Consider the following 25719-nt stretch of genomic DNA (forward strand, 5'->3'; position numbering starts at 1 on the left):
GAGGACCTTCAGTCCTTGCAACTGCCTCTTTGGGGTAAGACCTAAGGGGAACAGTTGCTGGATCACTAGGCCTGCACTGTTTTGGTTTCTTTGAATAAAGAGACACCAGTGTATTTTATCGCTGACCTTCACCTGACTCCAGATCCTGACAGCTATGGACTTTTGAGGCGCATCGGGGTGCACTTTCGTTCTGAACCAGCAGGCCTCTTCTCCTGCTCCTAATTTCACTAATTCTGGACACATAATTCTGTAACATAACTGGAGGAAGCAGGTGCGTTTCTGTACACCAGTCAGGAGAATACATTTGGGTGCAGAAGCACAGAAATTGCGATAAGCTGCCACGGGGGGGGGGGGGATAAATTGTGCTGGTCCTTTCCCAGGCAAAACCCAAGACACTTTCTCTGGGTCTGGCAAAAAACAAAACAAAAAATAGCCGGTTCGTTCTAAATGAGATTTGGATTACGAATTATTGCCTATGGGAAACCTTTAACCCCACTGATATCTTTTCGTTGCCACTTCAAAACATGTGTTCTGTGTAATAACACAACCTTCGTGGAGATTACAAGCACAGAGGCCTTATCTAAATCCGGCTTGAAATGAGTCCAAGAGCCAAACTGCTATTGGGTGTCAAGCCTCCTTTCTTCAGAATTAATGCTCAGGTTCTCCTTCTGCCAGCATTCTTCTCGCCCCCCCCCTTTTTTAAACCTAAAGGCTATTTGCATGTTTGCTATGGAAACCCAAGCACATTTCCCCCTCCTTCTGTCTGAGTAAAAAAGATCTTGAAGTGTGTGTGCAGGGGAAACATCTGAGCAAATACCCCTGAACTAATCCCATAGGCTATTGCTTCAGCAGCAGCAGGAGGAGGAGGAGGAGGATAAAGAGGTGGGGAATGTGTAAGAGGCCATTTTTTCCCCCGCAGAGAGGGAAACAAATGCCCTTAACCTGACTGATGTCAGCAGACAGGCAATTTGTGAGGAAATGTTGAAACGAGAGGGATTGTTTCGTGGACCGACGGCACAATTCCCCAGGAATTTCTTCAGGACAAGGTCTTTTTGAAAGGAACGGGAGCTATATAAAAACATAGCAAAGATGATTAGGCCTCCTTCACAGCCGTCAGGATCTACTGCATGCAAGACACATCCTCTGCTACTGAACTATGTCATTTCCCCTCCTGATGTAAAGCCTAATGAGATTCTTTATTAACTGTCAAAAATAAATAAAACACTTGCTTAGGAAGAAAAAAAAGCCAGCCACTTAATAAAACAAAATAAAACTCTTAAGTGGTGTGTACTAGAGTAATAATTAATAATACACAGATACAATAATCAACAAAGGTGTAAAGTAAATATTAAATTACATATCTGGGTAGGCTTGCTGGAAGAAAAGAGTTTTTAGCAGGCCTGCAAAGGTGCAGGCAGGGAGCTCCAAATCATAGGAGCTGCAACACCAAAATCCTGATTCCTAATTGATGAAGAAGAAATGTTACATGGCACTTGCAAAAGTGCAAAACCTGCAGATCAAAGAGGTCAAGTAGGCACATTCGGGGCAAGGTGTTGCTTCACGTAAGAAGGGCCCCTCCTTTACATTTGGCAAAAGGTTGCCTCTGACCAAGTATTACTCACAGTAGACCCATTCAAAATACTAGGCCAACGTTAGCTGCAGCTATTGAACTCCATGGGTCACCTCCGAGTGATGCAGCTCAAGGAAATATTGTGCAAAGCCTTCACCGCCTGTCTTCAGCAACTCTCCTCCAAATTGAACTACTGGGATATTTATTCGAGGAAATCCTTCTGGACAGTACAAGACCAAGTGCTTGAACTGTGCTTTTATTTTCTCCGACTAAATGGACTGTGCCCTCTCCTCACATTGCTGAAATTGGCCATTTCGCGCACACCTTTTTCATCCGATAACTCATGTCAGCGCAAATAGAAGTGTAAGCAAGATTTATTTAGAAGAAGTGTTTCATCAATCGCAAGGTGCAAAGCGGAACCTCATCTATCACAGCTCACCGTTTCATTTTAGATATTTCTCAGCACCATGCGGGACTCAAAAGCACATGTCAGTTGCCAGCACAAGTGTTCACGGGGCGGTGGTGAACTGGATTTCTTACAAGTCCTTCACCACAGCGGGTTACAACAATTTAAAAATACAGCAATTAAAAATGAGTTAAAATGACGTATACGCTACCACAAGACTTTCAATAGATGCGGGTAATCTGGAATAACTGTGATTATTTATTTTCCGTGCTTTTATCCTAAAGCGAGCAAACGTCGCATCACACTTGCACAGCAGACTCCTGCTTGTGCAGAGAAGACCTCCCGTCTTCTTGTTTCTTTGTGCAGTTCCCACATCCCAACAAAAAATCCTTTGGTCTGGAGGACTGAGGGACCCTCTGTAGCAGACTGAGAGCCACAGAGGTCTGCTGGGGAGCAGAAAGGGAAATCCCATAATAACTTAAGAAGCACCAGCTGGATCAGAAAAGTGGCCCACCCAGTTCAGCACACTCCCTCCTTGTGGTTTCCACCCACTGGTTTTCAGAGGCATGATGACAGTGTGAGGTAGTCTGGGTCTCCTCTGTGCCAAGATGGGGAAACTACCTGGGAACTCCATATGCAGGGGCACAGTGTGAGAGACAGGGGGCATAGCCCCAGACAAATAATTTCCAGGGGGTGAGAGCTAGGTGCCCTCACACAGAGATCCCTGTACTGTCCCCTCCTGTCTGTTGCCAGGAGTCTCTGAGCCCCAGAGCCCAGTCTGGCCCCACCGCCGAATCCCTGGCCCCCTCGCTGAATGGCCCCCTGGCCAGCATTGGGGGGCATTGCCTGCCAAGGGCACATCCGCTCCTCCCTGCACGGTGGCCAGGGCTAAGGTGGCGTGAGGCCTCCATGAACCCTCCATGCCCTGAGCGAGTGTGCCCAGCGGCATTGGCGGTGAGGGCCAGCCTGGCGTGGTGGGTTCTGTTGACCTTTTGCGCCCCACCTGCACATGGGCACCAGAAAAGGATGCAATTCCACTGCCCGTATGCATTACCTTGCATTACCTTGAGCAGGATATAAATGTAAATAAAATAAAACAACACCCCAAAGTCCCAGAGTTGCTGCGATGAAATAACTGAATCCGTCCAAGTTTGTGTGAGAAACTTAAAGAGCCCTTTTTGCCTTTGATGCCAATTCTTGGATTCCAGGCATTTTGCTCCTGAAGGATATAAACGAAGGAGCTGTCAAAGCCTGAGCTCTCCAGGACTGGTGTTCCTCAAAGAATCTCTGAAACCTGACACAAGCTGTGTAAGTGAAGAAAGCCGGGGGGCGAGGGGGGGGGGAGAGAGAGAGCTGCTGAAAGGGAGACCAGGAGAAAAGGTGAAACTCAGGGTTCTTCCGCCATGAAATGAAAGGAGAAACAAGGTGATGAACAGTGGAAGGGTGGGAGGAAGCCTCAATAAATCTTTCTCTGAAGTAGATAAAACCGGCACATGAATGCGCGGGCCTCTCCCCACCCCCTTGATGTTGCCTAGGAAACTAGGCCAAAATCCACAGGTAGCAACAACCCACAACGGTTTAATTGCGTTAGCACAGTAGCTCTGGGTTTAAGATTTGGATCTACTCTGGATTGAAGCAACTGGTGTGAGGTGTAGGTTAAGTAGACACTTGATGGATTCTAGCATCCTGTTTTTACAGCGGCCGACCAGATGTAGCTGAGAAGCCCCCAAGCAAGACCTGAGAGCAATAGCAAGCTCCCTTTTGCTGATTCCCAGAAACCAGTCTTCAAAATGGCGGTGGCTGAGCATCTGCTTTGCATGGCCCCAGGTTTAGTCCCCAGTATCTCCAGGAAGGGATGGGAGAGAGACCTTCCTTGAAAACCTGGACAGCCACTGCCAGTCGGTGCAGACAATACTGAACTAAATGGACCAGTGGTCTAACTTGGTATAGGCAGCGCCCTATGTTTCTGTGTTCCAGAAGCCTGCTGTCCCTGAACCTGGAAGTCATTTAGTTGTTATCAACAGGCAAATTCACAGAGAATGCGTCTATTTCCACTTTTGAAGCCATCTGAGCTGGCGGCCATCTTGTGGCTGTGACATCCTGTTCCCTCAAAACACAACCTCGCTGTAGCTCCCTGTTCGGTCAGTGCCACAAGAGGCCATGCAAGCTCGGACTAGTTTCTGGAGGTGGTAATGGACTGGAGGTGGACCAAAAAGCTGAATCAGAAGTCAGGTATGATGGATGTACCATGATTGGGCCTGGTCTTGGCATTAGGGAATGAAGCAGTAGGTGTTCAGTTAGGAGGTACTCCTGGAAAGCCAAGTTCTTTCAGAACCTGGAAGTTGACACTAGATGAGAAACTAATTCAGCTGTGTGCCAAATGCCAAGAGGAGAAACACATCATGATGGCTTTCTGGATGCTTGGCCCCCATTTCAGCCTCACCAGGAATCACCCTCGGTTTAAGGGAAGCAAACAGAATTTCCAGCCAAGACATAGACAAGACCTCTACAATATTTAATAAAATCATGTAAGTCTAGAGTTGGCAGGGACCCTGAGGGTCATCTAGTCCAACCCCCTGCAATGCAGGAATCTCAACTGAAGCATCTGTGACGGATGACCATCCAACCTCTGCTTAAAAACCTCCAGTGAAGGAGAATCCGCCATCTTCTGAGGGAGTCTATTCCACTGTCAAACAACCAATACCATTTAGGACAGGGGTCAGCTAATAATAATAATAATAATAATAATAATAATAATAATAATAAAATTTATACCCCACCCATCTGGCTGAGCTTCTCCAGCCACTCTGGGCGGCTCCCAATCAAGTGTTAAAAACAGTACAGCATTAAATATTAAAAACTTCCCTGAACAGGGCTGCCTTCAGATGTCTTTTAAAGATAGGATAGCTGCTTATTTCCTTCACATCTGAAGGGAGGGTATTCCACTGGGTGGCCACCACTACCGAGAAGGCCCTCTGTCTGGTTCCCTGTAACCTCACTTCTCACGGTGAGGGAACCGCCAGAAGGCCCTCGGCACTGGATCTCAGTGTCCAGGCTGAACGATGGGGCTGGAGACGCTCCTTCAGGTATACAGGACCGAGGCCGTTTTCAGCAGGGGGCCAGTTCACTGTCCCTCAGACCTTGTGGGGGGCCGGACTATTTTTTGTGTGTGGGAATGAACGAATTCCTATGCCCCACAAATAACCCAGAGATGCATTTTTTAAAACAAAAGCACACATTCTACTCATGTAAAAACACCAGGCAGGCCCCACAAATAACCCAGAGATGCATTTTAAATAAAAGGACACATTCTACTCATGTAAAAACATGCTGATTCCCGGACCGTCCATGGGCCAGATTTAGAAGTTGATTGGCTTTATTTTTGCAACAGTCCAGACAAAGAAGAAGAAGATTTAGAAGGTGATTTAGAAGGTGATCCGGCCCCCGGGCCTTAGTTTGCCTACCCATGATTTAGGCGGAATCTCATTTTCTGTAAATTCTGTAAATTGAATTTACCCAAAGCAAGGGGCTTTGGGTTCTACCCTCTGGAGCGGCAGAAAACCAGCTTGCTCCATCTTCCATGTGACAGCCCTTTAGATATTTGAAGATGGCAGTCCTTTCCTCTTAATATAATGATATCATCTTGGCATGTGTTTGTGTGTGGTGGGGGGGGGGGGCTGGTCTATGTGTTATGCAGAACATAACAATGGGCTGTGGCAGTGGCAGGATTTTGCACTATAGCACTTTGGGCTGCAACCGTGTGCATGGAAGAGAGCTTTATTTTTGCAACAGTCCAGACAAAGAAGAAGCAGCTTTCCGCATGTAGTAAACTAGCAAATCTTCACAAGAGTTACGTTAAATCATTTTCACCTTAGAAGTCCAAAACACTTCAAAATGATGAATTTCCTTCCTGCCATTGAAATTCAGCCTGCTCCACTGCCAAATTCTGCATAATGCATAGCCGAGTTCTGGGCCAGTTTTGAGGATACCTTTGTTCGGAGCAGAGCAACAGCTTCGCCCATAGCTGTCAACTTTTCCCTTTTCTTGCGAGGAATCCTATTCGGAAAAAGGGAATTTCCCTTAAAAAAAAGGGAAACGTTGACAGCTATGGCTTAGCCATGGACTCCTTCACCAGGGCATGTGGCTTCTGACATTTACAATATGAAGAAGGAGAAGGAGGAGGAGGAGGAGACGAAGTAGAAGAGAAGAAGAAGAAGAAGAAGAAGAAGAAGAAGAAGAAGAAGAGGAGGAGGAGGAGGAGGAGGAGGAGGAGGAGGAGGAGAAGGAGAAGAAGAAGAAGAAGAAGAAGAAGAAGAAGAAGAAGAAGAAGAAGAAGCAGCAGCAGCAGCAGCAGCAGCAGCAGCTCTGGGAATGTTCAGCATCCCCTGTCCACAGTCAATACACACAGTCTGCAAACGAAGGAGCAGATAAGGTCCTCTGCATGACCACCAGTGGTGCAGTACAGTATGCTTGTGTGTGTGACATTTCTTATCAGCTCCTCTAGGGGGAACTGTGAGCACATGGGTTCACCACAGTCCCCTTCTGATGGAGATATACCGTATTTTTCACTCCGTAAGATGCACCTTTTGCCTCCTAAAATGTAAGGGGAAATGTCTGTGCGTCTTATGGAGTGATTGTGTGGTCGATCACTGGCTCCCTTTCCGGCCCCACCCCCTTGCCCAGGCCTCCAGTGTTGAATGTTCTGCAGATGGAGGCTGTTTGTTTCCCCAGCGACATGTGACTGGCTGATTAGATTATCTGTCTGGAAACTGTAGAAATGGCTCCCTTTCCTTTCCTAAAGAAGCTGCAGAACTGTGAGTTGAACCCCATAAAAACAGGATTTTTTCCCCCTTTGCAAAGTAAGCTCAACAACTGTGAGCTGATCCCCAAAAAACAGGGCCTTCCCCCTTTCCTCCTCTAAAAACTAGGCACGTCTTATGGAGCAAAAAATACAGTATATACCTGAGATAGAACAGCTCTACCTGGATGCAAAGTCTATGCCCTCTTCTGGGCTTACACTCTGACATATTCACATCAATTCTCTGCATGGATTTTCAATAAATGCCTTTGCCCATGCAAAAAGTGAACAAACTGGACCCTCAAACAAGATGAAGGACCAGAAATAAACATTTCACAGAATAAAAACAAACACAAAAAGCATGCCGGAAAATCATACTAAGCATTTCAAAATTCCAGGTAATTTGCAGTGTCACTGATACCTCTGATTATTATTGTTGTTATTGAAAAGGGATTTTTTAAAAACCCCACACCAAACCAAGAGAATTAATTTAAGACAAAGGCACACAGGTTTGTACAAAATTATTCCCATTCCAATAAATGTGGGAAGCCAACCTCATGAAATTCATGCCAAGGTTAATACTATGGGACTCTGCTAATATTCAACCCCTTTGCGGCAACGCCTGCGACAGAATAAATCTAGTTCTCAGCTCCAATTTATGGCTCCGTGCAGAAACTTTCCTACTGGGGAATACATCTCCACTATCAACCGTAGATCATAATGAACAGGCCTGGAACACCTATGACAGAAAAAAGATTAATTCTAATAAGCTGGAAATCACCAGCAATCCTGGGGAACAGATTCATAATCTATTAGAGCAGGTGAGTGATTTAAGAAGGACTCCAGGCAGACAGACAGGAGGAGGAGGAGGAGGAGGTGGCAGGAACGAAAGCCAGCACCACTTTGCAGTTGGTATGAGAGTGGAGTTTATTTTGACAGTCAGCAGAGCAAGCTAGATAAACATGTTGGGCATGGAATTTATTTATTTTACGTTTGGTTATTATTATTGCATTTCGATCCCATCTTTCCTCCACGGAGCGCAAGGTGGTTTACAAACTTCTGCTTCCTAATCAACATTTTGAGGAATGCATTTGTGTGCTTTAACTGCGATTCCTGCATTGCAGCGGGGTTGGTATGGATGACCCTCAGGGTGCCCCCAAGTCTACAGTTCTATGATTCAGTGGTTAGGCTGCAAGACCCTGACGGACCCCAAATCACCCAGTAGGCTTCACCTGGCTGAGTGGGGATTTGAACTCTGTACGAGCAGAAAACCTGCCCAGAGGTGCAGTTCGACACATTCAGCATCTTTTCTTAAGAAAGACTGGCATCTTCTAAATTGTTGCTGCCTGCTGACTTCAAGATACTTTATTAGCAGGTTTCCGATCTTGGGAGAAAACAAGGCAGCTGGTGATTTCTTCCCCTCCGTTCTCCCCTGCAAACACCCCATCCTTTTCCTGCTATGTTTCCAGTCACCTCTCTCTGCACACACAGATCCCAATGTGAGACCTTTTTTTGCGGGGAGGAATTGGTGGGATATGGGTAATAGGTGGCAAGCATTACTGGGCTGCTAAAACACCACAGTATTTGCCGTATATGGCTGTGAAACACAGCCGGTGCTATGCTGTAAGAGCTGGATGATTTAACCAAAGACTGACCTTCTTGCAGTGCTTTTTAAATTTTTTTAAAAAATGTAGACTATGCAAGGCCCATTATGGCGGAATTGCTTTGGCCTCCTGGGGGAGCAAAAAATGACCCACACTAACTTTTATTAGCAGAATTATTACAAGGAAGAGAGCCTGCCATTTGCAAAGTCAAGGTTTTCTTTATAAAGGCTCCAAATCCTAAGCGACATGCAGTACAATCAGGCCACAAGGGCTGGGAGAACATTGGCCCCCCAAGGCACAAATAGTTTGGGAAGGACAACGCACCAGACTTCTGCAAACCTCATTTAATACGAGCAGTGCTTTGGCACAGCTCTTGCTCAGTGCAATAGGCCTTGTGCGGGAGAACTTCCTGACGGCTGTTTCTTAAACGGAGATGGGTCAGTTTCATTTCTCATTTTTCTAATAATCAATGAACGTTCTGTAGTCCCAGATCAGTTCACGATTTATTTATTTTTTTAAAGTCCCCCTTTAAAAATCTTAGGGGAATTTTCTCCTGATGTTAACATTTTTGCCTAACATTCACATTTTTGCAAACCATCCCCCCCCCAGCCTGAGGGAGAATCACATTCCCTGCAGTGCCAAAAAGCTCCCTGACATACCCCCCCAACCATTCTCCATCAATTTAGAAGGAAACATGCTGCGCCTGAAGAACTGTGAAAGGGGAGATGTCCTGGCGGTCAAACTCTCATGGGTGTACCTGTGCGCACCTTCCTTGCAGCGTGGCCAAAGCCTGCCCATGAGTGCCCGGAAATTGCATTCTACAAGCCATCTCTTCAGTACTTTCACTCTGTCTTCCCTGAAAACCCCACTGACATCCTCAGATGGGTTTTCCTGCACCCACAGGGAAGCTGCCTTCTGTGTAACTGCACACAGTAAATTGCTGGGTTTTTCTCTCTCTCTTTTGAAGTGGAGCTATTTATTTACTTCTTACAAGCTGTTTCTTTTATGAATAATTATTAAGATTTTTCTAATGATAACTTAAATATCCACAGATACAGGATAAAGGAAGTCTTTTATTTGGTTGTTTGTATTGTTGTATGTTATGCTCATTGTATGTTATGTTCACGTTTAATGAGGGTGGATTTCTGTATTGGGGGGTGGGGGGTTTATGTTATGTTGTAAATGAAATTTCCAATAAAATAAAAAAAATAAGAAATAAGAAAATAAAGTTGACTTATTTTATTTTTAGGTGTGGATTTTTTTTGTTCTTAAGGTAAAAGGAAAGGCTTCCTTTAAAAACAGGCTGGAAGAAGAGGCTGGCAGGATGGGAAAAACATGCAAAAATAAAAAAGAGACAGAGATCTATTTGACGGGTGGCTGGAGAAGGTAGGTCTAATGCCACAGCTCACCACCTCTGCCCGGCCCTCCACATACCTCTGCAAAAAAGCCATTTTCAGAGTGGCACCACACAGAGTCAGATTGTCCCTTATAGCAGCCATTATACACTGGTGGCCGAAATCATGGAAACCTTTTGGGAAAAAGCGTATTTGGCTACATTCAAATGAAGTAAAGCTACTGCATATCAGCCTAAGCAAGTTGTGCTTCCTTTTTCTGGTTATTCAGCTATAACTTTTGACAGAATACAGGTAACTGAACAAACTTTGTTGCATTTGTTGTTGTTTAGTCGTTTAGTCATGTCTGACTCTTTGTGACCCCATGGACCAGAGCACGCCAGGCACTCCTGTCTTCCACTATCTCCCACAGTTTGGTCAGACTCATGCTGGTAGCTTCGAGAACACTGTCCAACCATCTCGTCCTCTGTCGTCCCCTTCTCCTTGTGCCCTCCATCTTTCCAGGGAGTCTTCTCTTTTCATGAGGTGGCCAAAGTATTGGAGCCTCAGCTTCAGGATCTGTCCTTCCAGTGAGCACTCAGGGCTGATTTCCTTCAGAATGGAGAGGTTTGATCTTCTTGCAGTCCATGGGACTCTCAAGAGTCTCCTCCAGCACCAGAATTCAAAAGCATGTTGCATTACGTTCTTCATTAAATTTTCTTTCCATTGATATATAATGTTATGGCATTACTCCAAAAAAATGGTGTTATGACCATCAAACCTCAGAAATATGCTTTCCCCCAAAAGATTTCCACAATTTTGGCCACTAGGGTAAGTTGGGGGGAAAAATACTTTTAGCCTTGCCCCCAGATTGTTTCAGAGGTGGGTCCAGAATGGGGTGGGTGGCCCCCAGAGTCAGATAAGCACCCGCTTCTTATATACTGAATGGATCTATAAGGGCATTAATGGCACTCCAGTCTGCCTGACACCTCATCCTCTTCCTTTTGTTCATGCTGAATTGCCCCTCACCCTGCAAAGTCCCGCTTTCTCAGCACGGCAGGCTCAAAGCTCAACTTAATTACTTCTAGGGAGACCCAGGTGCTCTTTTGAGCTTTCCAAGCAAATAAAAAGATTACAGAGAGATGAACTGGCTGTAAGATCATGGATGATTCATAGTAGCAGAACCCTTTTTTAAAAAAATGAAAAGAAAAGAAAGACAGAAAAGAAAAGTGTTTCCTTTTCTCCAAATGGCTTCTAAATTAGGTGTGGTGTGGTTTTCAAAAGAGAGAGAGAGAGAGATAAAGAGAGAGAGATAGAGAGGAATACCTGCATTGAATACCTTCCTGTACTTACTGGAGAGATGAGTCATTTAAAAATGACTAAAGTATCAAATGAACCATTGCACACCCCCTCTGATATCACAGCATCGATGGTTTTAAAGTATCACACACCTGATGCTTCGGTACCGACACAAGTTGTTTTCTGAGTTTTCTAGTTTTGACCCCTTTATTCAGATGGCGTTTTCGATTGCTTGTTTGCTGTCAAGCTTTCGATTTCAAAAATTCCAGGGCTCGGGTGGCCCGAAAGGCAAGAGATCAGAGGACTCTGCCAGGTCAGGGAATGGAGGAGAAAGCAGTGGCACAGGAGCAGGCTGGCTGGCCAATTCAAAGCCCTTAACTTGGTACCAGTTTACCTTATCCCATGCACGGCGACTCAAGCGCTTGGATTTGTGGAACTGACACAGCTATAGGTGTCTCATAATACATGTTCTGCAGTTGTAGGAAATTGATTTTTTAGTGAGGCAGAACTTGAACTTTGGAACTCCCTACTTATTGACACCAGGCAGATGCCTTCACTGAACTCTTTTTCTCACCTGTCAAAAATATTTTTACTTAGTCAAGCCTATCCAGATATGAAAAGAAAAAAAATTAATTTGGGTTTTAGCTTATTGCTGATTTTTTTTAAAAAAATTGATGTTTTGAATAGTTGTTTATAATTGTTTTTACTGGTAATTTCATTTTTCCCCCTTTTTGTAAACCACCTTGTGGTTTTGTTTCTATCCTTTTACAATCAAGCAACATAGACCTGAAATAAACAAATACCGTATTTTTTGCTCTATAAGACTCACTTTTTCCCTCCTAAAACGTAAGGGGAAATGTGTGTGCGTCTTATGGAGCGAATGCAGGCTGCACAGCTATCACAGAAGCCAGAACAGCAAGAGGGATCGCTGCTTTCGCTGCGCAGCGATCCCTCTTGCTGTTCTGGCTTCTGGGATTCAGAATATTTTTTTTTCTTGTTTGCCTCCTCCAAAAACTAGGTGCGTCTTATGGTCTGGTGCGTCTTATGGAGTGAAAAATACGGTTGCGTTTTTTAAAAAAACTGCAAAATGCAGAAAAGTGTAAAACATTCCAAGGGAAATTCCAGAGAAACTGCAGTCCTTTCACCCACAATTTGCTTTGGTGTGAATATGAAAAATAAAACAACCGTCACCCCTCCAGCCATCTTCTCTTTTTGCTGAATTGTGTGAAGGAACAAATATTATTTGTTTATCACAAGCATTTGTACTTCACTCTTCAAATAAAAAGGCTCCTAGAGTGCTTTATGTACAATCAATTAAGGCAGTCCATGCCTTACAATCTAAAAATCATGGCACACAAGGAAAAAGGGAAGAGGAGGGAAGAGGAAACTTAGCTCATCAGACTGAGGCATTGTGTGCTAGAACTATGACTAGAATCCTTTCTGCACAATTTTGGAAAGATGCCCGGAAACCGGAGATCAGATGGATCTGCTAAGGAAACTGGGAAGAATTACCGGTAAGTACAGTAAAATTAACTGCAGTGACAAAAGATGGAGGGGAAAAAAATGAATGCAATTAAGGAGTTGGCATTTTGTAACTCACTATATTAAAAAAAGAGTTAGAAATCTCAGCAAAAGGAACAGGTAATTTGTTTCAATAGGAAAGGGGGAGAGAGAAGAGAAATGTGAAGAGAAATGTATTTTTCTTGTTTTGAAGTATGATTGGGTCATAAATTAAAGTTTAATAATAATGTTTCACACTTAATGCTTATTATTAATTGATTAAATGAAGAGGATTTTAATTAAATATATCAAATGTATGTAAATACTTCCTAACGACATCTGCAGAATTGCATTATTTCTAATTTTCTATTTTCTATTTTTTAATTCACTTTTCCAATTACTGACGAATAATACTGTGAAAGAGGTTGATTTGCAAATAATTTTTAAAAGGGAATATAGGGGAGAATTTACACACACACCCTGAATTTGAGAAGCAATGGGCTAGTACTTTAATCTCCCCTCAACTGTCTCACTCCTTTGACACCCAATCCATCACTGCTCTGAATTTGAGGGCCTTGTGCAGATTCCATCTTACCAGGAGATCTCTTCCACACAATATAGGAATTCACATTGTGCCCTTTGGAATTCCCTCCCCTTAAATAATAGACAGGCTCCATTCTAGTACTGCTAGTTATTATTACTATACAGGAAATGAGTCCTGACCATAGCATTTCAACACACATCACCAAAGACTGGACGATAAAACTGCTGTCTACTGTAAGGCCTTGTAAAGTTCTGCATTCCTAAGCATGCTAATTGTCAAAAGGCTATCTAAGGCCAACTTTATTGCAAAAGGGATCCTACAAACCAGGCAGTACAGAATATTAATGGGGATTACACCCAGGTATGTGGGTACAAGATCAACCCATTTATGGACAAACTGGGGCTCCCTGAGGGAGCACAAACAATGGCTAAGGAAGTTTGCAAATCTCTTCTTCACCTTCCTCATTCTTCAACAAACAAGGCTGGCTACAGTAGCAGAACTTTGTCTCCACAATTGATGGCGAACTCGTGGTTTCTGGAGGCAGTGCTAGCGATCCATCTCTGTGGGAACCATTTCCCATCTTTAAAGGTTTCTGGAATTACTGCTTTGTGCACAACATAAGCAGCTGTATACGTATGTATGTAGGTACAAAGAAATTGGATTCTAAGCGATGAAAGGCGAGGAGGCCATTTGCAAACCGCTCTCTTGCTTTTTGCTGACTTAAACTGCACTGTAGATCATTCTGATGGAAAGGAGGCGTATGAATATTTCAAACCAGTAAATAAATAAACGCGGCGAAAAAACACAGCTCACCGATTCGTAAGAATTTAGGAAATAATACGAAGGCATATCCAGCAAAGAGCTAACTGGGGGAAATGAGTGCGGTCAGCACACCAGATAAGACAAGTGAAGATTTCACAACGGTAAATATTTTAAAGACTGAAAAGGCATAAAGAAAACCCGGAGCCCACCAAACTAGGCCTGTCAAACAAGGTTGTATAAACCGGGGGGGGGGGATCAGGAATTGGTGGGGTGGCAGGGAGCAGAATGGAATCCTTCAAAACAACAAGGTAATTTCAGGGCTATGAATTTGCATGTGTGAAGATGCAAAAGCATAAAGATGTTCGCAGATAGTTCCACGCTGCTACAGTCTCTGTCCAAGGTGCTGTTGCCAGGCAAGAAAAGCAAACACCAGCAACCTCTCTCCCCCCCACCAGATTTCTTGAGTTCTGCCTCCGTTTATCATAAGCAATGACCTCTTGTTTGTGATGGTTTAATGGAGTGGCATAAAACTAGCGCGATGTTGATGTACATTTATTCCGATAAATTCACTGTTAAAGTGATTGAGCGCCTTTCACGCGCAGGATCATTGAAGAGTTTATGAGGCAAAAATCTAGACCTTGGCATTTATTAGCTCAGGGGATGGTTATGACCAAGTTAACAGAAGGAATCTTCAAGTTGCAATAATATTGAAAAATGTCAAAAAAAAACCCACCCCATCACCAGCCCAGAGATCTGATTGAATACAACATACTTTTCTCTTTATTAGCTCCACATATTGCTATCTGCTTCGTTTTCTAACTCGGCTCTTATGACTGTGTGTACACACACACACACACCTCTTTTCTTCCATTTCTTTAGAAGCTTCCAGGAGGAATAAGGCTATCAGTGGCTACTAACCATGACAGAAAACGATAGTTCTGTTTCAGTTTGCCTGTTAATTTGAAAAAATGAAAATTAGGAAGCTTCTCATCAGAAAGGAAACGGGACTTCTCTTCCATCCCTTTATGCCAGATATACCCACTCAAGCAGTTTGATATGTAAACTGTGTTATTTTTAATGTTATTAGCTGCTCTGAGCCCGGCTTCGGCTGGGGAGGGCGGAATATAAATAAAATTTTATTGTTATTGTTATTATTGATCTGGGGTGCCACGTAATATTCATTCTGCATTTGTAAGAACTGTATGGCAGCAGCTATACTTTGGAACTCCCTTCCTGTTAATATCAGGAAGGTGCCTTCACCGTACTCCTTTTGGAACCTGCTGAAAACATTTGTTTAGACAAAATACTCGAAAGTGGATGCGAGTTTTGGTCCATTTTGGTTTATTGTTATTTTTACTTTTTTAAAGTCTTAAATTATTGTTACTAGTACTCCTAATGGATAATTTTATTGCTTCATCAACTTCTTTGAGGCTCTTATGTTCTTGTTTTTAACAATCTAGCAGTGTTAAAATGAAATGAAATAAAACCCCAAATTATAGCTACTGAAGGAGGGGAAAGAGGGGTTTTCTTCTTCTTCATTGTTGGCTAGGAAGAAGCAATCGTGTCAGCCTTTGGGCATATACTGTTTGCTTTTGAGGAACCAGGGGACTCGGGTGGCGCTGCGGTCTAAACCACTGAGCCTAGGGCTTGCTGATCAGAAGGTCGGTGGTTTGAATCCCCGTGACGGGGTGAGTTCCCGTTGCTCAGTCCCTGCTCCTGCCAACCTAGCAGTTCGAAAGCACATCAAAGTGCAAGTAGATAAATAGGTACTGCTCCGGCAGGAAGGTAAACAGTGTTTCTGTGTGCTGCTCTGGTTCGCCAGAAGCAGCTTAGTCATGCTGGCAACATGACCTGGAAGCTGTACGCCGGCTCCCTCGGCCAATAAAGCGAGATGAGCGCTGCAACCTCAGAGTCGGTCACGACTGGATTAACAGTCAGGGGTCCCTTTACCTTTACCTTTGAGGAACCAACACTGCTTTTAAAACTAGCACTGTCTGCTTCCCTTGCTAGTCTTAAATGCTTCTGCTGAATTGCTGGTTGAGGTGAAAGCATATCTTTGATTCAACCTCCAGTACAGGAGTTCAAACCTTTAGATGCCCAGAACCAACAGGACAGCTGTTAGCTATTTGCTTGGCCCATATCATATCAAACCAAGAGCTTTATGGTGTGTAACCCCCTTCATCATGCTGCGTTACATCATGAAGTTATTGTCATGAATCCTTAAGATTGAAACTGACAGGCCATCTTCCTTAACTGCAGTGGTGGAATGAGTGATTTCCCTTCAGTCTCTTGTGTCTGCAGTTAAACAATCTTACTGGAGGGGACCTGGGAGTAAAGGCAGGGGACACACTTCTGGCCAGTGGTCCAAATATGACCCTCTAAGCTTCTCCCCCAGGCCACACCCCTCATGGCCCCCAAGTATTTTGGCCTAGCTGGAATGTGCCCTTGAGCTCTGCCTGGATAGACAGAGAGGTTTGCAGGGAGGTATGTAGAAACTATTTAATTTTGTTTGTTGCTCCACACACTTTTGCCACACACCACAGGCCTGTGCAGCCCAGGATGTTCCTTACCTCGTTTCTCCCTGAAACCTTGGGGGTCTGATTCAGTCTAAGGTCCCTGCATTGCTCTGAGCTTCCTAACAGACAATACAGGGCCAGATGGACGCATAGTCTACTGTGGGATAATGAGGAAGCTTTGTTAGTCCAGTGGGACTCATACAAGGAACAGCTGCACCACTTCCATGGCCTCGCTGTGCAGAGAAGTCATCAAGGGGCACCTTCACTGCAAAGCTGATAAAAAAAGGATATTGCAAGCCAAGGAGCAGATAATTTTCTTTATTAATAATTAAACCTGGAGAGTGGATAACATCCCCTTCTTGATTCTAGTATAAATGTGTCACTGTGAAATATGTGAAGATTTACCAGATGCATGTAAAAATGCTCAACCATCAGTTTCAGAATGGAACCACTTCCATTCTCCTTGTCTTCTCTGATCTGCCCCTTTACTAAATATACAGTCCTACCTTGGATCCCAAATGCCTTGCGAGTTGAACGTTTTGGCTTCTGAACACCGCAAACCCAGAAGTGAGTGTTCCGGTTTGCAAACGTTCTTTGGAACCCAAACATCTGACGCGGGTTCCACGGCTTCCGAATGTTTTGGAAGTCGAACGGACTTCCGGAACAGATTCCGTTCGATTTCCAAGGTACAACTGTAGATTCTAAAGAGGTGGCAGGATGCTGATGTAAGCATTCTGCAACTCAGGTTTTCATCTACCATCCCTTGAAAGTTAGAAGTATTTGTTGCACCTGGAAAACTCCCTCCACCACCTTTTGCAGGATATTCAGAGCCAGGCTTCTAGCTTCTGGAGAAAGCCTCCAATTCATGACAGGCATGCCTTCAACCCATGGAGAGTCTTGTGGAGGGGATGGCTCAGGACAAAGGTGCATGATCCTGCTCTATGGTTGTTGTTGTCGTCAATAATAATAATAATAATATACCCCGGGCATCTGGCTACTCTGGGTGGTTTCCAGCACACATTATTGGTTACTACATGCTTGTGAATACTCAAAGAGAGTTAGGGGGCTGCCCCCATTCGAGGCAACAGTGATTAAGGTCTACCTTTGCAATCAGCACTCCAAGGGGTCTAGCTTACCATTCTTTTGCTTGTTTGATGTTCTGCACCCAGGTCCCAAAGTCCCCCAGAGTTCATCTTGCAGGCCCATCCAGCCCTGCATCCTATTTTCGCAGTGGCCAGCCAGATGTCCATGCGAAGCCCACCAGCGCATACTATTTTGGTTTCCCAGAACTCCCCATTCCTAAGGGACTCCTCTCTAGCCTTTACATGGGTTGGGGTTTGGGGCTTAAAAAGATGCCAAAACAATGAGCAGGGGTGGGAGACCATCCTGCTGCTATCCCTCATCCCAGCTGGGCAGGTATGCTAATGACTGCTGCCCTCTGGTGCCTTACGTACTGAAATACATCAAAACACAAATACACATTGGCTCGCTGCTGCCTCTGGAAGCCAAATCCTGTGTTGGTCTAATGTGAACAGGCAATTATCTCTCTCTCTCATCTATCTATCCTGAAATAATAATAGTTACAGAAAGGTAGCCATGTTGGTCTGCCATAGTCAAAACAAAACAAAACAAAATTCCTTCCAGTAGCACCTTAAAGACCAACTAAGTTAGTTCTTGGTATGAGCTTTCGTGTGCATGCACACTTCTTCAGATAGACACACACACTTCTTCAGATTCTTCAGATATCTGAAGAAGTGTGCATGCACACGAAAGCTCATACCAAGAACTAACTTAGTTGGTCTTTAAGGTGCTACTGGAAGGAATTTTTTTTTGTTGTTTTGAAATAATAATGCATAAGATAAAGAAATAATACAAAATAGTAATATCGTTGTTTTTAGCTACCCTATATCTAACCTATCTAGATATACATACATAGCTAAAGAAGAGAAAAGGGAGGGAAATTATAATAAGTGTGTGTGTGTGTGTGTAGTATATAATCACAATGTTCCTGATAAAGCACATGGTTTTACCTTTTCTTGCATATTCCTGTTCCAGCACATTAAGAAGCAGGGTGTTTCTAACGCAGTAGCTTAGCCGAGAAAGGCCCCTGAAACTGAGATTGCCCCAGATAAATCGAGATCTCTAGAGAATGCGATCCAAAATACCTGTAGATACACATAGCCCAAACATCTGTGTTGAATGGCAGTGGCTTCAGAAAGCAAAGCTTTTCCAGCAAAGGTCAAGAAATGTACAACTAAGGCATTTCAACTTAAACTCCACCCCATCTATACCCTGAACACTGAACTGCAAGGCCCATTTACTTTGAAGCAGGGATGGGTGTTTCCCCCCCCCCATCCCTGGTAGGCAAACTTCCAGGGGAGGAGTTGGCTGTATGCATGCTAGTAGTGGGTGGAGCCTGAGGCAAAAGTGGGCGGAGCAGCAGTGGATGTGATCCTTACCTTTGTGTGGCTGGAATGCAAGCTATTGTAGAAAAGTCAAAGGTCCACTCCCCCCCTGCAACCTTCCATTCTTCCAAGCAAGAGGCATTATCACAGTCCAAAGAATAGTTTCCCAGCAAAGTTGGGCGGGTCCAGAGCAGGGCTGCAAAGGCGTGTAGCTTGAGTAGCTAAAAGTGTCCATCCAAAGAAATGAACCAAGCAATCCAACACACCTCACTGCAAATCTCCAAAGCATCCAGTTATTAATCCGCCCATCAATTATTGCCTAATGAAGCTTGCAAACCAAATGTAAGGTAAAGGTAAGTGGTAAAGGACCCCTAGGTGGTTAAGTCCAGTCAAATTTGACTCTGGGGTGCAGCGTTTATCTCCACTTTCAGGCCGAGGGAGCTGGCGTTTGTCTGCAGACAGCTTTCCCAGGTCATGTGGCCAGCATGACTAAACCGCTTCTGGCACAACGGGACACCGTGACAGAAACCACAGTGAATGGAAATGCTGTTTACCTTCCCGCTGCAGTGGTAACTATTTTGTCAGGAACGTGCCCCCCCCCCGAGCACAGCGGAAGAGTCAGCCTCAGAAATTGAGTTAAGCGAGCAAGGGGCCGACTCTACAGATGAGAGCTGTGTGTCAGAGTTTAGAGAGGACAGTCCGGCCCCCCTTCTTCCCAGGGAAGAAGCTGTTAGTTAGCTCTCAAGGAGAGGGAGAGTTGGAAGTCAGCCCGAGTGTTGCCAGGCAACTAGCAGATAAGCCAGAGTCTGAGGCTGTGTCTTCTGTGAGTGAGGAGGAGACAGGCCAGCCATTCAGTTCCCGTACTAGGAGACTGGAGAAGCTCAGAGAACAATCTTCTCCAAGGCGGATTTTGGCGTTCTTGTTGGGGGAGGGATGATGAGTCAGACTGAGCAACTACTGTTAATGAGAGCATGCAGGAAGGCCATGCTCTAGATGTGTTTTTTCTTGTAAGTAAACTTGCATAAAACTGATGGAGAGTCATTGCTGCTTATCAGGCTGCTTGCCTGCCAGAGATCATTATATATCTATCTACTTGCACTGGTATGCTTTCAAACTGCTAGTTTGGCAGGAGCTGGCAAAAACGATGGGAACTTGCCCTGTCACATGGATTTGAACTGCTGACCTTACGATCAGGAAGCTCAAGAGGCTCAGTGGTTTAGACCACAGCGCCACCCACATCCCAGTACATTGTAAATGTACTGATGAGAGAGACAGACAGAGAGAGAACCAAACCAAGCATGCCAATTCTTAACCGAAGGTGTGTTGTACTCAGCCATACCCTCTGAGGAAGTCAAATGCAGCCACCCACACCTCTTCAACCCACTCACAACTTTAACTTCAATGTGATAATTCTCTCAAGAGCTGGCATTCTGGAACGCCTCATTCTGCGAGGTTCCTCTTGCAACTTGGGAAAGCTTTTATCCTCCAGATTCATGGAGGAGAAGCCAGGCAATGGCTTCTAGCTGTTGTAGAACATAGAAAGACCACCTTCGTGGCAACACGAGAAAGGGCCTTTTTCTGTGGTGGCTCCCCATTTGTGGAATATTCTTCCCAGGAAGGCTCACTTGGTGCCTTCATTACATATCTTTAGGTGTCAGATGAAAACATTCCTCTGCTCCCAGGCCTTTTATTGATTAAATGATCTATGGCCTTTATTTTGCTTGTTACTATGGCCTTTTATGTGTTTGTGGGAGGGAATTATGATGATGATGATGATGATGATGTATTTTGTGTTTTCATTTTGTATTTTTATGCTGTAAACTGCCCAGTTATCTTCAGATGAAGGGAGATATATGTGTGTGTGTGTGTGTGTGTGTGTGTGTGTGTATGCACCACAATACTGTAGCTATGTTCAACCTCCACTGTTGGATGTGTATATACCTGCTGGTCCAGCTTCTTGGCTTTCCATAGGCTGGCTTTCTGGTCAGCTACTGGGAGAATGGACCAGATCAGCCTCCAGCAAAGATCTTCTTTGGATCTCATGCTCCTAAGTGTGTGAGCACTGAAAGGCAGGCTAGCATGGTGTGGTTTATTCTCGCCTGACTGAGGTTACAGCAACAAAGGGGAGGCCCAGCATCTAGCAGGCCACAGGACATGGCCCAGGTGGGAAGAGGAAGACTGCACAGGCGAGGAGAAGGAGCCGTGACTTCTACAGCAAGGGATACAGTTTCCAAGCAGGCTTGGCAGAGCAACACAAAACTTCGCAGCCACACAGCGTTCAGAATCCCAGATCTGTAATGGATAACTGAGACACCGGATGTTAAAGTGAGCAGAAGCTTAAAAAGAGGACTGTGATGCTAAAAATAGGACACCTGGCCATATAGTCAACAGAAACAGTGGGATAGTCTTCCATTTTATGGTATGTGGCTACTGACAGTGTGTTTGGGCTGCTTTCAAAGTTTTGCAGACTTGCAGCAAAACAAGAAATAACTTTAGTAAAAAGTCTAGCTCGGGCATTTAAAAATAAATAAATGCCCTGGTTTTGTGTGTGTGTGTGTGTGTGAGAGAGAGAGAGAGAGAGCAAGATCTTTTATATAAATAACCATAAGAGATTTAAATTATCTTTCTTTAAATGAGAACTGTGATCTTTAATTGAATTCAATAGCCCTGCAAATGGACCAAATAATCTCTAATTGATTAGATCATTTACTCCTTATCAGCTCATTTTCTCCTTAAACTTGCATTTGCTTGTACCGGCGTTAACTTTCTTCCATTAGTAGTTAATATTCAATTGCCTGTTTTTTCCTTCACGCCACTAATTAATTAAAAGCGAGAGGAAAAGGTAACTTTCCTCCTTTTAGTACTGCAGAAAGTTCCAGAGTCAAACATTCCTCCATTTTTTTGACAGGAATTGAGGGCATTTTTTTCCTCTTTAAAGAACAGAAGTGAAAAGGAAAGTGAGCGGATCTAGGATATAAAGGCAAAACCATCTTTAAAAGCAGGTTTCCCGCAAGGCAGTGGCCCCCTCCTGCAAGGGGCTGGGCCCTGCTGACGTCAATGGGAGATGAAAGTGCTCAACATCTTTGCAGGACTGGGCAGCACAGCGTTGAGCCATCGCTAGAAGGCAGAGCAGCTCTTGCTGGTATAAAAGGAATTTTCCATTTTTTGTTGCTGGCATCCGTCCGTCTTGAGAGACAACGGCGTGTGCTGCCAGGGGTGAAGTCAACCTGGTGCATTAGCAACACTGAAGTGACCTCCCTGAGGCACAAGCCTGGACAGTATATTTGGAGATTCTGGGCTGACTAGACGACAAGACCCTCCTCTCGGCCTCCCTGTATAATTATTACTACTACTGCTACTACTACTACTACGGTAAGGTAAAGGACCCCTGGATGGTTAAGTCCAGTCAAAGGTGACTATGGGGTTGCAGCACTCATCTCGCTTTCAGGCTGAGGGAGCCAGCGTTTGTCCACAGACAGCCTTCTGGGTCATGTGACCAGCATGACTTCTGGCACAATGGAACACCGTGACAGAAACCAGAGCGCACGGAAACACCATTTACCTTCCTGCCACAGCAGTATCTATTTATCTACTTGCACTGGCGTGCTTTCAAATTGCTAGGTTGGCAGGATGCTGGGTTGCCAGGACTATTGCTACTACTACTACAGCCGTACCTCGGAAGTCTAATGGAATCTGTTCTAGAAGTTCGTTTGACTTCCAAAACTTTCAGAAACTAAGGCTTGGCTTTCAATTGGCTACAGGAAGCTCCTGCAGCCAACCGGAAGCCGTGGAGCCCGCACCAGATGTTCGGGTTCTAAAGAACATTCACAAAGCGGAACACTCACTTCCGGGTTCGCGGCGTTCAGGAGCCAAAGCATTCGAGTACCAAGGCGTTTGACTTCCGAGGTACGACTGTAGTAGCAACAGCAATAAAGTGGTGCCTAAATATGCTGATGGAATAGTTCACAGCCAAAGTGAGATTCAGCAGTTTTACACATCTGAATTTGCCTAGTGAGTCTAACAAGAGATGCTTGCTGGCAAATGCCATTGCTCATGTGGTAATGAAGGAGTGCAACAGCCTCTATAAATCAAAGAATGTGATGAAAACAAGAGAAATGAAAAATAAAGGATTGGGGGACACAAATCCTGCAGGATATAATGACTGTCACTGGTCACTCCCACACCACACATTCAAAGCACATAGTCTCCCTGCCCCCCAAGAACCTGGGATCTGTAGTTTACTACTCACAGCTACAACTGCCAGTACCCTTAATAAAGTACAGATTAACTGCATGGTATGAATGTGACCATAGAGCTTTGTTTTCTATATCTGTATTTTTTATACTTTTCCACTATAATTTTTCACATTTCAGTCAATATAACCAGACATTCATAATCATCAGCTTCCCTCTCCCACCTTCCATGGTTCTATTTATTTATCCATTTACAACTGCATATTCCAATTACTCCATATGTTTTATTTTTCTGCTTACTCCCTGTATCTTCAATACCTGAAACTGCTGAATTTACTCCACCCTGCTAATGTTTTTAACTCATTTAACACAATTCTTTGTATATTCTGCAAACATTTTCCATTCTTCCTTAAAGACTCCATCTTCCCGATCTCTTATTCTACTAGTTAGATTTGCAAATTCCATATATTCCATCAATTTCATCTGCCACTCCTCCTTTCTTGGTATAATTTTCTCTCTCCATTTCTGAGCATAGATCACTAGGGCTGCCGTGGTTGCGTATAAATGCTTTTGATCTGTGGGGGCATCTGTTCCTATGTGGGTTTTGCCCACACATAGTCAAAACAACACCATCCACTCGTGATGGGCCAATGGCCGTAATAAAGATCAATACAATACAATACACCATCCACCTCACATCAGAGGCATGAGGAGACCCCCAAGGTTGGCAGCAGTACGGTGTTATTTAAGAAGATGGAAAAAACCCTAAGCACAGTAAAATCCCAAACAGCCCAGTGAGGAGTAAGGATACTCAGTGGACAAAGAATGCTGCATGTCTGTTGGTGAAGGGGGAAAATACACACACACAACAAGAACTCGTGTCCTGGAATGCAAGGGAGTATCCTCAAAAAGCATACGACTAGCTGGAGTGGGAGCGTGCCACACTGCAACATTTGGTTGATGGGTTTCTGCATGTGTCTGTTGGTGGCAAACTGAAATTTAATCACAGTAGATTACCTATACAAGGTGAAATGGCACTGGCAAGGTGGAATGGTACTGAACTGAGCCCATTCAAAACTGGCCCCAACGCTTTAGAGGGTCCAAGAGGTGATATGAACATTTGTATCCAGAGTCTCCCTGTCAATGCCATCATTGTACCTCATTAAACTCTGTTTGAGAATACCTTATTGTAAAGCATTTGTTTCAATGGACATCATCTCTTGAACAATCTCCAGTCAGACAACCTCAGATAACTAGGTTGGGTAGGACATATGACTGAAACAATGGAAAAACTCTACCAGATTGGAGACGGCTGTTGACTGAATGAATCGCTAGCCTGACTTGGTATATAGCAGGTTCTAACACAGTTAGAATTAACAGGACCAGATAGGCTCTTAATTTCTAAATCAGCCCAACATTTGTTAAATTAGTCAAGTTTGCCTGATTATAGTCTAAGGCCTATATCTCTACTATGTTCACCATGCCACCGACAAACACAGCTGATATGTCTACTTCTAGGACAGATGTTGTGTAAGATACAATTTGTGGCGCCCCTATCAGTGGTGCGCCAAAAGTCAGTGATGAAACTCAGCTGAATAACTTTTTTCTACACGGTCTTGTCATAGCTGGTATAAGCCACAGTATGGAAAGAAGTATCTCCACTCAGACATTTGCTTGGATATTCACATGGTCACAGCACCCACATATTCACCGTATGTGCAGGATGAAGACATTGTGGTCAATACAACTTGAGACCTCCTATCTATGCCAAAAAGTTGTTCTACCTGTAAAAGGAGATGCTTGCAGAAAATCCAGAAAAACATAAAAATAAAAGACAATTGCAAAACATTCCATCATGGTTGACTAACCCACATTTTCAGTATCTGTGCTGTCAAACAGGATGCAGATACCAAGGTCAATGCTATCCCTATCTATGGATAGCCCTGATGACCATCACCTTAAATCTTCGCAAAAGGTGTTCGACCTGTGAAAGCAGGCATTTGCAGAAACTCCAGAGAAGAAATGTAAAAAGAAAAGAAAACCCAAACATCGAGAAATTCCATCATGGCTGACTAACCTGACCAATGGGCTCTTTTGTTGGTGGCTTTCCTCTTCTAGCTGTGCTTGTCGCCAGCGTGGTGGTGGTTTCCATGACTGACGTGGACATCTCAGACTGCATTGCAGTTGCGGTTGACTCAGTTGTCATAGAGGAAGGCACTTCACCAACGAGTCTCACGTTCCCTTCTATCACTATGTTGGTGTCGCTCTCAGCGGCCATGTTGAGGACTTTCAAGCCGTTGTAGTAGAGTCCAGAAAGCTGCCCCTGAAATGGGTGGCCCCGCTCCTTGCCTCCAATTTTTATTGTCGCTTGGCTATTGAAGATTGTGAGCTGACGCCCTGCAAAGATAGTATTACATACATGCAAAAAATGTTGATTGCGAACACTACACTCTTAAACAGAGGATGATTTTAAAACAGATTGTTATGGGGTGGAGGATGAGAGCAATAAACTATAAGAAAGGAATTTTGCTCATAATTCATTGCTTTTTTAATGAGGTGTCCATGGAATGCAGAATTGTCAATCTATGTATGTAATTTCTAAAATTTATGTTGGGTTTGCTTTTCGCTTGAAAGGCCAATTGGGAATTTTTTTCATCTATCTGCTACAGACTATTTCATCATCCATTCTTTTTATCATGATCATTATTATTTTGGTCCAAACTTTAGAGGTGTGTGTGTGTGTGTTTGTAGGTCAGATTTCTGATTGCCGGTTCTATCAGGCAAAACATGC

The 25719-nt window shown here is 44.1% G+C and overlaps 1 protein-coding gene across 32 annotated transcripts in view; it reads right to left on the minus strand.

Annotated features, from left to right (window-relative positions):
• The window catches only part of NRXN1 (neurexin 1), a 976383-nt gene that overhangs the window by 95873 nt on the left and 854791 nt on the right, over positions 1-25719 (minus strand). For all 32 annotated transcript variants that reach the window (XM_053383596.1, XM_053383588.1, XM_053383593.1 and 29 more), the window contains one exon: positions 25006-25325. In XM_053383596.1, coding sequence (XP_053239571.1) covers positions 25006-25325 — 320 coding nt within the window. The remainder of the gene's footprint in view (positions 1-25005; positions 25326-25719) is intronic.

The sequence above is a fragment of the Podarcis raffonei genome, chromosome 3, assembly GCF_027172205.1.
Source record: "Podarcis raffonei isolate rPodRaf1 chromosome 3, rPodRaf1.pri, whole genome shotgun sequence".
Taxonomy (NCBI): domain Eukaryota; kingdom Metazoa; phylum Chordata; class Lepidosauria; order Squamata; family Lacertidae; genus Podarcis; species Podarcis raffonei.